Genomic DNA, 17984 nt, shown 5'->3' on the forward strand with positions numbered 1-17984 from the left:
TTGTGTTTTCTATTTTATTGACCTATACTCTCTGATTTGTTATTTTAGGATTTATGCTGATCTCTTGGCTCTTAATTAGAAGCTTAACATTAATTTTCAGCCTTATTTGATGTATTTTGATGATATTTAAGACTATGAGAGTTTTCTTCAAGTTCTGTTTTTGCTATGTGCCACAAGTTTTGTTAATACAGTATTTGCTTCCCATCTGGTGCTAAATGTTTCTGTGGAAGCTTGTCAATACTAGCGTGTAAGGTGTCTATCTGCTAAATTGTGACTTTTTTCCAGTAGCCTGAGTGTAGGTACAAAAAGAGAAAATTAGGGAGAACCAGCCTTGGAGTTTTTCCAGGAAAGTACATCCCACTCACTGTATTTCATTTCATCCCTCACATCCCACATCTCATTTTCTCTTTGCATCTCTTCCTTTAATCAGAGACATCATCCCTCATTTCGCTATCACATCCATTTCACCTCTCCACCCTAGGTTGACCTGTGGTACTGCAGGTCACGAGAGCTGAACAGTGTCCCCATGGAGGGAGCATGGGAAGCAGGTGGAATGGAAAGTCCAGGTAGAAAGGGGCTGAGAAACAGGAAGTTGTAGGGTCGATGGACTGGAAGGGTCGATTAATAAAAACTGATGACTAGGAGCCATTGAGTAAGTAAGATGGGAATATGGGGGGTGTGGTTTGAGAGTGGGATATCTGAATTTGGTAACAAGGAAGTAGAGCAATTTTAAGTAAATTTCCATAATTGGCCATTCCATGCTCATAGAGTGGATTGGTTCAGCAGAGCATAGGGGAAGATTTCTGAAAAGAAAGGTCCTATGTTAGTTGAGTAGTTTCACGTGGGAAAGGAAATCCTAGGGACAGGAGTTAGAGGGCAAGGAATTCTGGAAGACAGCCAAAGTCTCCAGTGAACACTAAAAAGTGACCAAAGTTCTTACTTCATAGCAATAAAAATGGAAGGAACTTGGCCCAGGCAGGTGGCCTAAGCCTCATGGAAGTAGGAACTTTTAATGAGGTTAGAAAAAGTCAAGGACTTGCCTTTGGACTTGGAGAGGTGTGAAAATCAAGACAGTAAAAAGCCACTCCTGGCAAGGCGGGGAGGGCTAAGTTTCTGTGAGGACCAGGAAGTGTCTAAAACCTTTGATAAACACCTGCGGTGCATCTCAGCCACCCTGTTTTTCATGGTACATGGCCCGTGCCATGGAGTGTTTCTTCCCTACATCACCCTGTGTGGCCTTTCTTTCATTAGACTGTCCATCTCTTGTCACCAGTCTGCATTTTATTATCCCCTCTCAAGGCTTACTGTGTCTGCTCCACATATGCCATTGCCAAATGGGACTGGGAACCCCTAAGCCGGGCCTGCACCCATGGTGACCACAGCCAGGAAACGTTAAGTAGAGGCTTCCAGTTTGAAAGTTGGTTGGTTTGCATATTGCAAAGAGGGTGTGAAATCACATACCTGTGTTTTAGATTTGGGGGCATGATTTTATGTACCAGAAAACAGCATTTAGTCTAGGAAAGCCAGAGGCTCTAAGAACTCACACACACCAGAGCTTATACCTCAGAGCAATTGTGGGACTCGTATAAGTTCATTTGTTCATTCATCCAACAAATATTTAGGAACATGCCCTGGGGACATACACTTGACCTTCAGTGTCTGCAGGTTGCTCATCTGAAGATCCAGCCAACTGTGAACAGAAAATATTTGGGAAAAAGAAATTGTGTCCGGGGGTGTGAGCCACTATTTGCAGTGCCTACATTCTGTTTCAGAGTACCTGGGTTCAAGTCCCAACTACTCCATTTCTGACCTGGCTTCCTGCTAATGTGCCTGGGAGACAACAGATGATGGCCCAAATCCTTGAATTGCTGCCATCCATGTGGGAGACCTGGGGAGTTCCAGGCTCCTGGCTTTATTGTGGCCATTTTGGGAGTGAACCAACAGAGAGCACTCTCTCTGTCTCTTTCTTTCTTTCTCTGTCAGTCTGCCTTCCAAATAAGTAAGACAGATAAAAGCATTTTTAAAAAATTTTGTCTGTATTGAGTTTGTGCAGATCTATTTTTCTTATTACTCTCTAAACAATACAGTTAACAACTATTTATATGTCATATATACTGTGTTAGGTGTTATAAGTAATCCAGAGATGATTTAAAGTATACAGGAAGAGGTTCTATGCAAATACTGTGCCACGTCATGTAAGGGACTTGGGCAGCCATGGATTTTTGCATCTGCTGGGGGATGGTCCTAGATCCAGTCCCCACAGATATCCAAGGACAACTGCACACTCAATACCAAGTTCAGTGGCATGAGCCGTGTCCTCAAAGCTGTCACAGTTTTGCAGGTCAGAGACATAAGAACACGTTGTCACAATTCATATGGAATAAATAATCTGGAATCCGGAATAAAAAAATCTGCTCTCCGTGGGTTATAAAGAAATCCAGTGATTCTTAAAAACCTGCGTGGGGCGTGGGTTTCGGCCTGGAGGTTAAGCTGCTGGTTGGGATGCCTGCATTAAGTCCTGGCTCTGTTCCCATTTCCAGCTTCCTCCCAGTGCAGCCCCTGCGAGTCAGCAGTGATAGCTCAGGTGATTGGTCCTGCCATCCACAGGAGAGACCTGGATGGAGTTTTTGGCTCCTGACTCTGACCGAGGCCCATCCCCAGCCTCTGCAGGCATTTGGAGAGCAAACCAGGGGAAAGAACCCCCACCCCTACACCACCCTTGTCCCTCCCAGTCTCTCAAATCAATAAACAAAAATAAAGACCTATATTGGATACAAGCACATAGGGAAACTGGCTTGTCTTTTAAAGCTGAACATAGGTTGATCCATACTCTTTGCCTTTAACACAAATACTACTCTTGGGTGCAGACTCAACAGAGATCTGTCAATAGGTTCATAGTATTCAGAAACTAGAAATTACTCAAATATCCATCAATGGTACAATGGGAAGATGAGCTATGGAAGAGTCACATGGCACAGCAGTGAGAAGAAACTGGAACCACATAGCTAGAACAGGTGAATCTCACACACAATGTTGAGTGGAAGAAGTGGGTACAAAAGAATAGATAGATACTGCAGGATTCCACTGACATTAAATTCAAGATGGTGATCTGGACACTCCCCAAAGGCCTCCCTGCAGGACGCGGGTTACCTGGGAGGGATGTGTCATTATTTAGCTCATTAGTCTGTCCCGAAGCCACGAGCCTCCAGCATCACCCAGATAGAGGAAGGGCCTGGAAGACTCTCCCCAGATGGGATCGAGGGGCCGAGAGAGTGAGGAAATGGAAGTGGAGTTAGGTATGAAGGGAAAGAAAGGTCCAGAACTTGAAGCACCATTAAGGAAGGCAAAACCCTTAAGGCTTTGGCGAGGGAAGTGTCTCCAGGAGAGGTTTTACACAAGGAGCAGGTCAGAGATCTGGGTAATGCGTGCAGCCTCAGCTGGGGAAGAGGGGAACGTCATGGAAATGGGTAGTGGTCTGGCTGTATGACAGTGTGACTGCGCTGAATGCCGCAAAGCTGTGCACGTAAATCTGAGAGGGAGGGGCCGGCGTTGTGGCATAGCAGATTAAGCCTCTGCCTGCGACACCAGCATCCCGAATGAGCGCTGGTTTGAGACCTGGCTGCTCCACTTCCAATCCAGCTCCCTGCTAATGTGCCTGGGAAAGCAGTGGATGATGGCCCTAGTCCTTGGGCCCCTGCACCCATGTGGGAGACCTGGAAGAAGCTCCTGGCTCCTGGCCTTGGCCCAGCCTAGCCCCGGCCATGGCGACCATTTGGGGAGTGAACCTGCAGATGGAAGATCTCTGTCTCTCTCTCCCTCTCTCTATAACTCTGACTTTCATGTAAAATAAAAATCTGGGAGGGACATGATGGTGGTCAAGGCTGTCTTCAGCGATCCTTCACTTAGTGTGACAGCCAGCAAGGTGGCTGCAATGACGCTAACCTGCCTGTGCTCACGCCCCGCAGCTGTCCCCGCGACCAGTGTAACCAATAGGACATAGCAGAAATGACTAGAAATGACCGTCAACACTAGGTCATTAGAGACATTCCAGCTTCCAGCTGCTTTTCTCTTTAAGACACAGGCAGGTCTACTTTTCTTTTCTTTCTTTTTTTAAAAAAAGATTTATTTATTTGAAAGAGTTACAGAGAGGGGTAGAGACAGAGAGTGGTCTTCCATCCACTAATTCACTCCCCAGATGGCCACAACGGCCAGAGCTGCGCCAATCCGAAGCCAGGGACCAAGAGCCTCCTCTGGGTCTCCCATGTGGGTGTGCAGGGGCCCAAGGACTTGGGCCATCTTCTACTGCTTTCCCAGGCCATAGCAGAGAGCTGGATTAGAAATAGAGCAGCCAGGACTAGAACTGGCGCCCATATGAGATGCCAGGGTTTCAGGCCAGGGCTTTAACCCACTGCGCCACAGCGCCAGCCCCCAACATCTACTTTTCCATGCATTGCCACTCAGTGAAGGATTTACGAATGTCCAGAGATGGAAGGATGTTACCAAATTCAAGCAGTTAGGGCTGGGAAGGGCAGCTGCTAATAGCTGTGTAATATACTTTGTCAGCCACTGGGAATCCTTTGCCTTTAATTCTGTAGGCAAAATGCTGAGAAACCTGAAGGAGGGCTAACACTGTAAATCATCTAATTCCTTAAATAAAATAAAGGGACCAAATAAAACCACCTAAAGAACTTTTTAATGCCCAATCCCCTTTCTATTGGCTGTGAGTGTGTATGTGTGTGCGTGCCTGTGTACGCACGCAGGTGCACCTACCTAAAATTCTAATCTCGGCATCTGTGAGGCTCCAGTTTTTCAGGCCGAGCTTGATGAGCTGCGGGGTGCCCCACAGTTGCTCCAGCAGGCTGGCCAGGCAGACGCGCACATCACAGCACCAGGGCAGCATCAGTGCAGTGAGCTGAGCCAGGGTGCCCAGCCTATCAACTTGAAGAAACAGAGAGTGGGTTCAGGGACTGGATCATCCTCAAACAGATGAAGGAAGAAGGCGTGTGGGGGGAGGAGTGATGGTTACGTATTGTGGCCCACTGGCCTACCGGATCAGCACTGAGAATCACCTTGTCTTCTGGTTGCTGTTATGGAAGTAGGTAAGCACATACGAACATCAGACTACCGGAATGCCACTGTGTGTGCTACTGAGCCAGCATCAACAATAACAAACAGACAACCTCGCTCAATCCTGACTCGATTCCTCTTATGTTACTAGGAGACAAGTCTACAAGAGGTTTCAGCGCTTTCTCTTTTTTAACCATAGTCACATATTGCTACCACACCTTAAAAATCATTACCACTAATTCCTTAAGCAAATTTGCCTCCTCTCAGACAATAAGCAGATGCAAACTCTCACTCAAAAGACACGGGCCTGGGGCTGGCATTGAGCCTACTGGGTTAAGCCACTGCCTTCGATGCAGGCATCCCATATGTATGCTGGTTCAAGTCTCATCTGCTCCACTTTGATCCAGCTCCCTGCTAATATACCTGAGAAGGCAGTGGCGGATGGCCCAAGAGCTTGGTGGGCCCCTCCATCCAAGTAGGAGGCATGGAGGAAGTTCTTAGCTCCAGCCTGGCCCAGCCCTGGCTGTTGCAGCCATTTGGGGAGTGACCCAGTGGATGAAAGATGTCTCTGTGTCTCCCTCTCTTTCTCTCTAACTCTGCCTTTCAAATAAATAAATGAATGACACGGGGCTGCACTGTAAGGGCAGTTACAGAGAGGGCTGAAGGACCTTCCCTAGGAAGGCACACAGGGCACAGAGGGCTCAGGGCTCTGCGGTGCTTGTTCCACTGCCCAGGGCACACACTCGAGGGTCTGCGCGGGGTTGCGTTGTCCTTACTCAGTTCCTGGAGGGCAGCCTTTCCATCCTCTTCCAGGTAATTTTCCGATAAATCAAGAATGCTCAGTTGGACCAAATTGTGAAGATTCCTAGCTGGAGAAAAAGGTCATTCAAAATGTAAAGTAACTATATATGCGTTTCTAACTATCCCAAGGTGGATTCTGAGCCCTCATCCTGTTTGCTGATGGAGATGCAAAGCTTCCTCTGGCTTGACTTCTCTTACGGTTCCCAGGAGACCTGGGTGGGCACAACCCCCACCTCCCATGGCTAAGGCAAGATGGGCAGCTACTCGCCAGTCCTCAGTTCTAACAAACTGCAAGTCACACAAAGTCTGAAGTAGCATGGGGTACTCTGGTCATGTCCTCATGGGAAAGTCGCCCAACTCTCTTATCCTCGCCATCTTCATCTAGGGAATGAGGAGCTTGTGAGGTTTTGTGGGCAAGAATCAGAGGCCTGAGAACTCTTAATCCCTGGCTTTGCCTCTCAGTGTTTTATTTATCCATTCACTGAGATATCTGTAAGCAGGAATTATATAGCAGGACACATGGCAGGTTTCATGTGCCTATGTTTTTCTTTTTGCCTTTTCTTCAAAGTATAACAACTTCAATTATTTTGAAATTCTGTCCTACTATATATCACTAATTAATTTTACCTCCAATCATGGAGAAAACTCATTAAAAACAGGTTGGACATTACCTTGGTGTCTTTATTGTTTCCCTTACAGGTCAGCTCTCCTTGTGAGAGACAGCATGCCCGAGCGTCCAGGAACCCCACTTCTGTGACCCTGAGCTCACTGCTAAGGGAGCCAGCTGTTACCTAGGGTTTTCACAGCGTTTGCTGAGAGGCAGCAGGACACTAACTGGATTTCTTCCAGGGCACAGGGTTCGCCGGTCAGAGACCTGACAATGTAATCCGTTCCCCGTCTGATGTCGGACACGTGGGTCAAACGAAACAGACGCATCTTCTTCAGGTTTGTCAGGGTGTCAGCTGTAAGGAGATGGGAAGGAAACGCACGAGGAAGCCACGTTCACTTGATTTAAACACAGGCTGATGGACTAAAAAGCAGACCAAACCCAAGTGCACAGAGAGACCTTGCAAGGCTCTTTTTTTGTAGAGACTTCAAGTTGCAGAGAGCCAAAGCAAATCATTTTGCTTTCAACTCTCACTTTCCAGTCTCCTGACCACATAAAGGTCACTTAGGTGCAGGCCATTCTCTTGGCAGCATGAGAAAAACCACAGTGGATGTGTACCATTTCTAGTGGATGTCCATGTGTGTTCTTATCCTAGCTCTTCACAAAAACCTCCTCCAAAACCTTAGAGAGGCGGGCACTAAGCTCAGAGGATCAAGTACGGTGACCTCAGCTGCTGGGAGCACTTCTAGTGCAGCTGCCTCCAAACCTGACAAACTCTGCCTGGGAGGCGAGACATGGTGTGGTCATGCTTTGTAAGGAAGGCGAGACATGGTGTGGTGATGCTTTGTAAGGCAGACCACAGCCTGTGACTACTCAGCCCTGGGGAAGAGTGATCGTGTATCAAGAGCACAATTGAAAGCATCCTAACATCTCACTTTTTCTTAGGTTAAACCTAATATGGAGCTTAGGATGACTTAGGCGTGAACTCGCTAATATAGCTCCTTAAGGCGTGTCATTAAGTGTCCTTCTGTTGAAGATACGCTGGCCTACAGGAACGAAGCATCCAAGTTTGATGGCCGTAGCCTTGCCGGGCTTTGGGAAGCGTGCGGATACCATGCGTTAGGGATTTAGCAGGCGGCTGGGCACAGTCCGCGCTCAGTGAAAGTGATTGTCGTCCTGGAGTACGGATAGCTCAGGGGTTGTGAGCGCACGCTTTGCAGTCAGTTGGACGGCTGCATCCCCTTCTTAATAATTGTGTAAGTGTGGGCAAGCGAGCCAGCCCCTGAGCTGTCACGTTAGAGATTATTACACCTTCATGGAGGGACTGCTGTGACGGTCCGAGGTGAGGGATGTAAAATTGCCCTGTGTATTGTCCAACCCATCACACAGGAACGCCTTAGGAAACAGTAAGTTATTACCAATGTAATAATGGCTGATGCGTTCTAATTCTGATTTCTTAATGGCGGAACCAGACTGTTGGTGGTGTATGTGTGTGGGGGGTGGTACCTTGACCTTTAAGACCTCGGGGAAGTCAGTCTTTCTTATGTTCCACTTTGTTTATGAAGTTTCATTCAATTATGAAACCACCATATAGACTTCTAAAATATTGTTTCTATGTTTTAAATATAAATATAGCTAATCAACCAGAGAGAGGGAAGTTAAAAATATATCATGGCTTCATCCTCCCAGAGGGTTAGAGTCTAGTGGTATGCAACTGGAAAAAATAGTGCCAAAGTATTGTAATGGAAATACAGGAAGATCTCTAGGGAAGCCACAAACCCCCAAGTACATACAAGCATTCTTGCCAGGGTGAGTGCCGTGGTGCAGGGTGTTAACTGCTGCTTGGGACTCCCACATCCCACTTCAGATGGCTCACCTTCTGGCTCTCCACTTTCAGTCCAGCCTCCTGCTAATGCCCCTGGGAGCAGCAGGTGATGGCCCAAATGGTTGAGTTTTTGCCATCCATAAGGAAAACTGGATGGAGTTCTGGGCTCCTGGCTTCAGCCTGGCCTAGCCCTGGCTGTTGTGGCCATCTGGGAAATGAACCAGTGGATGGAACATTTCTCTCTCTGTCTGTCATTCTGCTTTTCAAATAAATAAATTTTTTTTTAAAATCCTTGCTTGTACAGATACAGGCAAGGTCAAACAGTCTTAAGCTAACTATTCTTATTGTTGAACTTACATTAATACAACCATTAGAGAAGACAAAGATCTGACCTAGCCTTATAGCATCGTCCTCATTCATCTTAATGTTATCCAGTATGAGCTTCACAAGATTCTTCAAGTTACCCAAGCTGTCCGTCAAACCACCTGCCAAAACAAAAAGGATTGGACCGTGGTCAATTGACATTTACTGGTTATTCTTACTATGTCATTTATTATTACTGTTATTTCTATTACCAGTCAAAAGATTTTACTTGTCACCATGGAAAGAAATGACCACGAAATTGACATAAAAATGCATTTTTTTGGTTAATGATCAGCATTTTACTTAGCTACAGGTAAAATTTCCAAATACAGTGGAATTGGAGTAGTCACCAATAACAGAAAAGTACCAGAGGAATCTCCAAACACTTGGGAATTGAACAACATGCTTCTAAACAATCAGGAGTCAAATTTTGACAAATAAACAGGAAAACATCAGAATCTGCAGCTAATACAGTACTCAGGGGGAAGTGAATAGTATTGAACAGTCCCAACTCATTTTATGAAGCCATCATTAAGCTGATATGAAACTCGGACAAGGACAGTACAAGAAAATTAAACTTCAGGCCCATATCACTCAATGAACATAGAAGCAAAAATCCTTACCAAAATAGCAAATGGAATTTACTTCTACATAAGAAAATATTATACCACCATCAAAAGGGCTTTCCACTCATATACAGAGTTAAGGGTTGGTTCAATATTCAGGAATCAATTTATATAATTCACTGTATCAGCAGTCTAAAGAAGAAAAATTATATAATCATATAAAATGATGCAGAAGACCTGTTGATAAAATTCAACATCCATCTGCTCAAAGTTTTCAGCAACCTGGGAGTAGAGGGGGGCTGGTGATGAAACCTGATGACAAGCATCTACAAGGAAACTCCGGACATTATGCTTCCTGGTGAAAACCCAAGATCAAGGTCAAGGCTGCCAGTTCACTGTGAACACCCCTATTCAACACTGCATTATGGGAAGACTGGAAAGGAAGAAATACAACTGTTCTTTTTGGAGATAGCATGATTGTCTATGGCAAAAATTGAAAGGAATCTACAAAATCAAACATCTTCTAAGTGAATTTACCAGAGTAGAAAAAATAAAGTCAACACATTGAAATCAGTTTATTTTCATATAGTAGCAATAAGCAATTAGAAACTCACCCCCCACCCCAGAAAAAGTCATTACCAGTTAAATTAGTGCCAAAAGAATTACAAAGTTAGGTATAAATCTACCAAAACATATACTGGTTTTATATGTTTAAAACTACAAAATGGTAATAAAATAAAGAATATCTAAATAAATGGATAGACCATACTCAATGGCTTGGAAGACTCAGCATAATCAAATTCTCCCCAAATTTGTCATCAGAAATAATGCAATTTCAACCAAGAGGATAGTATCAAAAAAAATTTAAGACACAAGAAATCATTCAAAACAGGGGTTCAAGAAGAGGAAGAAGGAAGCAAAGAACAGACAGAGCATTAGAAAACATATAAGTTGGTAGATTTAAGCACAGCCTTATCAGTTATAGCATGACATGTAAATGATCTAAATACTCCATGAAAAGGTAGCTTTTGTTGAAATGGATGAAGAGGCAACACCCAATGATATACTGCCTACAAGACACCTACCTTAGATACAGACAGAAATAGCTTAAAAATAAAAGGGTAGGGCCGGCGCCATGGCTTAACAGGCTAATCCTCTGCCTTGCGGCGCCGGCACACCGGGTTCTAGTCCCAGTTGGGGCACCGGATTCTATCCTGGTTGCCCCTCTTCCAGGCCAGCTCTCTGCTATGGCCTGGGAAGGCAGTGGAGGATGGCCCAAGTGCTTGGGCCCTGCACCCGCATGGGAGACCAGGAGAAGCTCCTGGCTCCTGGCTTTGGATTAGCACAGTGCGCCGGCCGCAGCGGCCATTGGAGGGTGAACCAACGGCAAAAAGGAAGACCTTCCTCTCTGTCTCTCTCTCACTATCCACTCTGCCTGTCAAAATAAATAAATAAATAAATAAGTTAATTAATTAAAAGGGTAGAGAAAGATATGCCACGGTAACTTGAATCAAAAGAAAGCTTGGGTAGCTCTGTGAACACCCAAGTAGACTTTAAGTAACACTAGCGATAACACAAGTACTGATTTTTTAAACATTATTTATTTGAAAGGCAGTGTTACAAAGAGAGGGAAAGATAGATCTTCTTTCTGCTGGTTCACTCTCCAAATGGCCACAGTGTCCAGGGCTGGGCCAGGCAGAATCCAGGAGCAGAAGTGGAACAGCTGGGAATCAAACCGGCGCCCATATAGGATGCCAGCATTGTAAGTGGAAGCCCAACCCATCACACCACAATGATGGCCCCAGTGCTGATATGATTATGAAGAACAGTAGTAGGGATAAAGTGTCATTTCATCATGATAAGGGGTCAATTCATCAATAGGACAAAATAGCTCCTGTCTTAGTCTGCATAGGCTGCTTTAACCAAATGTGAGGGGCCTTTAAAAGTTCATAAAAGCACCAATTATGAAAAAACTCTACATGGTTTCTACATGTTTTTGTACCAAAATAATCTTTTTAAAATTACTTATTTGTTTGAGAGGGCAAGACAGAAAAAGAGAGAGCAAGCTCCCATCCGTTAGTTTATTTCTGAAGTGCCCACAATGGCCAGGGCTGAGTGGGGCTGAAGCCAGGAGCTAGGAAGATCTCGCAGGTGCATGGCAGGCACTCAGCTACTTGCACCACCATCTGCTGCCTCCCAGGGTCTGCAACAACATAAAGCTAGAGTTGGGAGCTGGGAATCGAACCCTTGTACTCTGATGTGGGAAGTCGTGTTAACTAGGCTAACTGCCCACTCCTAAACTTCTTGAATTCCATTTTCCCACAAACTTTCTGACGTGCCCTAATAGCATACACTAAGTGGCTTATTAGCAACAAACATTTATTTCCTACAGTTCTGATGGCTGGGAAGTCCATGATTAGGCACCAGTAGATTCAGTGTCTGGTGAGGGGCTGCTTCCAGGCTTATTGAGGGTGCTTTCTCCCCATGTCCTCACACTCACATGGTGGAAGGAACAAGACGACCCTCTGGAGCTTCTCTGATAAGGACACTAAGCCTGTTAATGAGGGATCCACCCCCCAGCTCCTGATACCATCACACTGGGCACTAGGTTTCAACATGTGAACTTGGTGGTAATGCAAGCATTTGACCACAACAAACCCCACATGTTTGTGCACCCTAATAATAACATGTCAAAGTACAAGTAACAAAACTGATGGAAGTGAAACCTGAAAAATACACGATAATGATCTGATAGTTTTTTACCCTTCTATCCATGTGATAGACAGGTAGTCAGAAAACCAATGTAAGTGTCAGGAAGATGCGAACAGCACTAGCAAGCAAGCTGATCGGATTGCCATTGACAGAATACTGCAACCAGCAGTGGCAGGCTGTGCACCCTTTCCAAATGGACACGGAATATTTACCAAGCTGACCCACTCTTATGGGCCGTAAAGCAAGTCAATATTTTGGAAAACACGGTGGGTTTATACCTCCAGTGTTAGTTTCCATTATATATGCAATAGTTACCATTTTCACTCGGCAAAAAATGTTGACATTAAATAGAAACTGAAAATTTAAGGTTTGTGATTTATCATAGATAAATAATGCACTTAGCGAAGAAAAATAGCCGTTTCAGGGCGGTTCTGGCTTCAGTCTGTTGTTGGTGTATCTGATGATCTCTAGGGACTTCTACAGAATTCAAAAAACCATTTTGAAAAATTATTTTCTCACAGCCACATTATAATAAGTTTGGAAAATAGTAAAGTAAAAAACAAGGTACAGGAGCCGGCGCGGTGCTGCACTAAGTTAATCCTCCACCTGCGGTGCCGGCATCCCATATGGGCACCAGATTCTGTCCCGGTTGCCCCTCTTCCAGTCCAGCTCTCTGCTGTGGCCTGGGAGTGCAGTGGAGGATGGCCCAAGTGCTTGGGCCCTGCACCTGCATGGGAGACTGGGAGGAAGCACCTGGCTCCTGGCTTTGGATCCCGGCGTAGCTCCAGTCGTAGATGCCATTTGGGGAGTGAACTAACAGAGGGAGGACCTTTCTCTCTGTCTCTTTCTCTCTCACTGTCTGTAACTCTACCTGTCAAATAAATAAATAAAAATCTTAAAAAAAAAAAGTACAGATTTCACTTCTGTGCATTCAACCAACCAAGGATCAAAAATGCGCCCCCCCTTGGCTGAATATATGCCAAGTTTTTTCCTCCTCACTATTCCCCAAACAATACCATGCAGTAACTATTTACATGGGGTTTATATCGCATTGATATTACAAGTAGTCTGGAGACGATCTGAAATACACAGGAGGCTGTGAGCAGCATCATTTTACACGTGCAAGTTGGCATCTGGATTTTCCTATCAGCAGGGAGCCCTGGAACCAATCTCCTGCAGATACCAGGGGCTGATTGTATTTGAAACAAAGGATGTGAATCTATTCCTTACTGAACAAAGGATCTTGTTAAAGGTTTTATTTCCAAAACGTTTCTTATTTACCATTGCTGTGGACTGAATGTGTGTGTCCCCTCTGAAATGTATACGTTGAAGCCCTAATTCCCACTGCGATGGTGTTTGGGTGTGAGGCCTCTGAGAGGGCACTGGGTTTGGGTGAAGTCAGGAGAGTGGAGCCCCGTGATGGGATTTGTGTCCTTAAGGAGGATGAGAAGACCAGAGGTGGTCGTCTGCCCCCACTTCCCTCCTGCAACCCCACAGCAAACACCAACCAGGAAGAGGGCCCTCACAGGACCTGGGTGGGCTGGCTTGTTGCTCATGGACTTCACCATCTCCAGAACTATGCAAAATAAAGTTCTGGTGTTTAAGCCACCAGTCTATGTATTCTGATTATAGGAGCCAGAACATAGGCAACTGTTAACAGCATAAAGCAAATACTGAAAAACAACCTGGGACAGTTACAGGCAGTGTGTGGTTCCTGAGAATATACTTTCTGAACCTGGTAGCTGGCCTTTCCTTAAAGCTGCTTTGCCAAGGCCTCTTGCCTGTTAGGAATGCTGTTTGTCATGTCTTTTTTTGTTTGTTTGTTTGTTTTGACAGAGTGGACAGTGAGAGAGAGAGAGAGAGAGAGAAAGGTCTTCCTTTTGCCGTTGGTTCACCCTCCAATGGCCGCTGCGGCTGGCACCGCGCTGATCCGAAGCCAGGAGCCAGGTGCTTCTCCTGGTCTCCTATGCGGGTGCAGGGCCCAAGCACTTGGGCCATCCTCCACAGCAGAGAGCTGGCCTGGAAGAGGGGCAACCGGGATAGAATCCAGCGCCCCGACTGGGACTAGAACCCAGTGTGCCGGCGCCGCAAGGCGGAGGATTAGCCTAGTGAGCCATGGCGCCAGCATCATGTCATTCTAACTGGCCCCTTCAACCTAGGAATTACCTACTTCTAAAGAAATATCTGACCCCAAAAGTATAATGCGTGAAATAGAAGTAAAATTTGATTGTGATATCTGCTATTTTCCACCCAAAATCTAAAATTTGTAACCAGTTTTTTGCCCCAATTTGTTCTGTTCTATTTGCAAGGGAAAGAGGGGGAGGGGGCGGGAGAAACAGATGGACAGACATATGATGGTTCACTCCTCCAATGTCAGGAAGCCAAGAATTTAATCCAGGTCTTCCACGTGGGTGGTAAGGATCCAACCACGTTAGCCATCACCTGCTGTCTCCCAGAGTGCATACTAGCAGGAGGCTGGAATTGTAAGGGAGAAGGAGCTGGAATGAGACAAGCATCTTAATCATTGCCCAGCTGCCCACATAGCAAGCACCACAGTTTGAAGAGCGAGACCAGTGCTCAAAGTGATGCCCATATGGGATGCTGGCATTGCAGGTGGTGGCTTAACCCACTGTGTCACAATGCTGGCCCCATAGATTTTTAAAACTCTTAAGCAACCAAAACATTGCCTAATGTTCTGTAAAAGCATTCCTTTACCAGTAACATTTTGAAATGTAAAGTAAGACTAAACAGAAATTCTGAAGAAATATTTCTTTAAAACATCCTTTCTTGGGTCAGGTGTTTGGCACAGCAATTAAGACGCCCACGTCGCATATTGGAATGCCTGGATTTGAGTTCTGACTCTGCTTCTGATTCCAGCTTTCTACTGAGGCACACCCTGGAGTCCTCCCCCAAAACCATGCACGTGCATATCTGTGTGTGTGCATGCATTTTAAAGGGCTCACATTTTAGTTTATTGCTGGGTTAAAGAGGACTTCCCACTGAAGATATTGAAATTTATTTCATGCATAAACCTAGACACATCCTCTCCCCTGTGGGGAAGGGCAAGATGACTCTGAGTAAAGATGAAAGAGGAAGAAGAACGGGTGGGTCAGAGGGCCTTGACCCAGGCAGGGGCAATGAGAGAGCTGAACAGAGCAGAGGAAAAGTGGGGTTAGCAAGATGCCCTTGGCTCACTAACATGAAGCCTCTTGTAGAATGGGATGGCATAGATAGAACTTTATTGGCTTACTTATATATTTAATTTGTTAAAGATTTATTTATGCAAAAGGCAGAGCCATAGAGGAAGAAAGATCTTCAATCCGCTGGTTCACTCCCCCAGTGGCATTAACAGCTAGCTCCGGGCCAGGCTGAAGCCAGGGGTCAAGACTTCCATCCTGGTCTCCTACATGGGTGGCAGGGGCCCAAGTACATGGGTCATCTGCTGCTGCCTTCCCAGACCATTAGCTGGAAGGTGGATTAGAAGCAATGTAGGGGCCAGTGCTGTGGCTTAGTGGGTGAAGCCAACACATGGGATCCAGTTTGAGACCTGGCTGCTCCACTTCTGATCCAGCTCTCTGCTGTGGCCTGGGAAAACAGTAGAAGATGTCCCAAGTCCTTGGGCCCCTGCACCTGTGTGGGAGACCTGGAGGAAGCTTCTGGCTCCTGGCTTCAGATCAGCATAGCTCTGGCCATTATGGCCAATTGGTGGGTGAACCAGCAGATGGAAGACTTCTCTCTCTCTCTTTGCCTCTCCTCCTCTATCTGTGTAACTCTGACCTTCAAATAAATAAATAAATCTTTGAAGAAATAAATCACAGAGGAAAAAAAGAAGCAGCAGCAATGTAGCCCTGACTTAAACGAACACTCTGCCATGGCATGCCAGCACCTCAAGCAATGGCTTAAACCACTGCACCGAAACATTAGCCCCAATTATCTATTTGAGTTTGCATTAAAAAGGGAAGGGATTATCTCGTCACTGTAAAAACAAAAAACAAAAAACAACTGGCTGCCATATATTTGGCCTTACCTTACAATTAACATACATAGCATGAACTAGGACAAGACAAGAAGTGGCATAAAATGGAGATGGGGACATAGGCTTCGAGCTATTTAGATTCACACATGTGCTCTGCCACCTCTAATCGGGAAAACTACTTCCACTCTGCCTCTCAGCTTCCTCACCTGTAAAATGGTCAGACGATACAAAAACACCCACACGGCACAACTGTATTTGATAATACAAATAAGTGCAATGCTGTCTTAATCTGTGCTGCTCTAACAACATACTTGAGACTGAGCAATTTATAAGGACCAGAAAGACTTCTGTAGTCTGGAAAGTTCATAATCAGGGTGCCAGCAGATCTGGTGTCTGATGAAGCCCCTCTCTGTTTGTGACACGTTGTCTTGAATGTCACATCCTCCTGTGGTGGCAGGCGGAAGAACAAACAGGGCGAAAATTTGGGAGGCAACTAACTCATACTTCTTCTATGAGGATTTCAGTCCTGTCCATGAAAGCTCCCAGTCCCCACTTCTTAACACATTGATGATTACATTGTCAATATATGAAGATTGGGGCCCCTTTCAGACACAGATGAACCTGGAAAGCATCATGGTAAATAAAAGAAGGAGGACACAAAAGGCCACATTTTGTATGATTCTAATTATATGAAATGTCCCCAATAGGCAAATCCACAGAGAGAACAAATGGATTAGTGGTTGCCAGAGGATGAGAGAGGGAGGGGATAGGAAGTGACTGTTGATGGCTATGGAGTTTGTTTTTGGGGGTGATGAAAACATTTTGGACTTGGACAGTGAGATGTAGGGACCCAGTTGACAAGACCACAGCCATTTTTGTTGGTCATGTCTGTCATCTTGCTCTTTAGGTAATCTGGTGGTCATCCAAGATCTTGTGGGATAACCCAGTCATTACGACTGGGTTGGATCCTGGGTTCTCCCTTACCTAATCCCTGGAATGTTAATATTTCGCAAGAAAGTCCAGATGCACTTAGGTTAGCTAGCTGCAGGCCACCTTGGTCTAGAAGACATTTTTCCTTTTGCCTCACTGCGTGCAGATCCTATCTCACAGGATGGGGGCACACAGTTGCCAAATTGAATGATTTTCAAGAGAAATGAGAAACTCTGATTTTCATTTGTGTCTCCCAATCTCAGCAGACTTGCTTCTCTAGGGAGGACAGTCTCTAGAGAGGCCGTTGGACTGGGGCACAAAGAATTTCAGATGCTTAATGGCACATAGACCACTTTCAGCACGTGGACTATCACCTTGCAAGAGCAGTAGAAGAAAATGGATGTTGAGAGAAGACTTAACTTCTTGACCCAGAAGGGAGCCTAAGAAAGTCAGGTGACATCCAGACTCTTATAGAAGGGATTCCTGCATTGAGTAAGAGGTCACAAAGATTATCTGTACAAAAGATCCCAGATTCTTAGAATAGAAAACTCTTCTGTAGGGCGCCAAGTGAGGCAGAGCTGGATGGGAAATTTCTTATGACTGAAAACTAAACCCAGGTTGCTCTGGTCACATAGAACGAAGTTCCTGTGGTCTGTGGCTTCACACTTCACAGCAGTCCCTGCTCTGGGCCCCGAGCTGGTCCAAGCAGGTGGTACGGACACTCATCTTTAGCGATAGTTATAATTTGGGGAAGACTCCTTTACCCAGGAACATTACTCCCATGTGTCTGTGTCTGAAGTCTGAAATGTCTCCATGATGGACTGTATCTGCTCCCCAGATCCTTTCTAGTTGCACAATGTGGTGGATGGGGGTGGATGGGTACACACTATAATCTCCCAGACGAGCATCTACTCACAGGGAGTCACCAGCCCTTGAAGGTGGTTAATTTACAAGTTGGCTTTCCTCCAAGACTTGACGCCAGCCAGGGAGACCCTTGGCCGGGAAGCAGTGGGTGTCAGGTAGAGATGGAGGTGCTGACAAGGGGAAGGTGGTGTTGAAGATGAGCTTAACCTACTTTTTGTTCCTATTTATATTTTAAAAATAGTACATGCATTTATTTTAACCTTGTACACCACA

The 17984-nt window shown here is 45.5% G+C and overlaps 1 protein-coding gene across 2 annotated transcripts in view; it reads right to left on the reverse strand.

Moving 5' to 3' along the window:
• The window catches only part of NLRC4 (NLR family CARD domain containing 4), a 46472-nt gene that overhangs the window by 10844 nt on the left and 17644 nt on the right, over positions 1-17984 (reverse strand). Inside the window, exons 6-9 of one of the 2 annotated variants that reach the window (XM_062210175.1) lie at positions 8693-8785; positions 6660-6830; positions 5844-5936; positions 4771-4938 (exon numbers count right to left, since the gene is read on the reverse strand). In XM_062210175.1, coding sequence (XP_062066159.1) covers positions 4771-4938; positions 5844-5936; positions 6660-6830; positions 8693-8785 — 525 coding nt within the window. Of the gene's footprint in view, positions 1-4770; positions 4939-5843; positions 5937-6659; positions 6831-8692; positions 8786-17984 lie in introns of those variants that run through there. The other variant, XM_062210176.1, reaches the window with a different exon arrangement.

Source organism: Lepus europaeus, chromosome 13, assembly GCF_033115175.1.
Source record: "Lepus europaeus isolate LE1 chromosome 13, mLepTim1.pri, whole genome shotgun sequence".
Classification (NCBI taxonomy): Eukaryota; Metazoa; Chordata; class Mammalia; order Lagomorpha; family Leporidae; genus Lepus; species Lepus europaeus.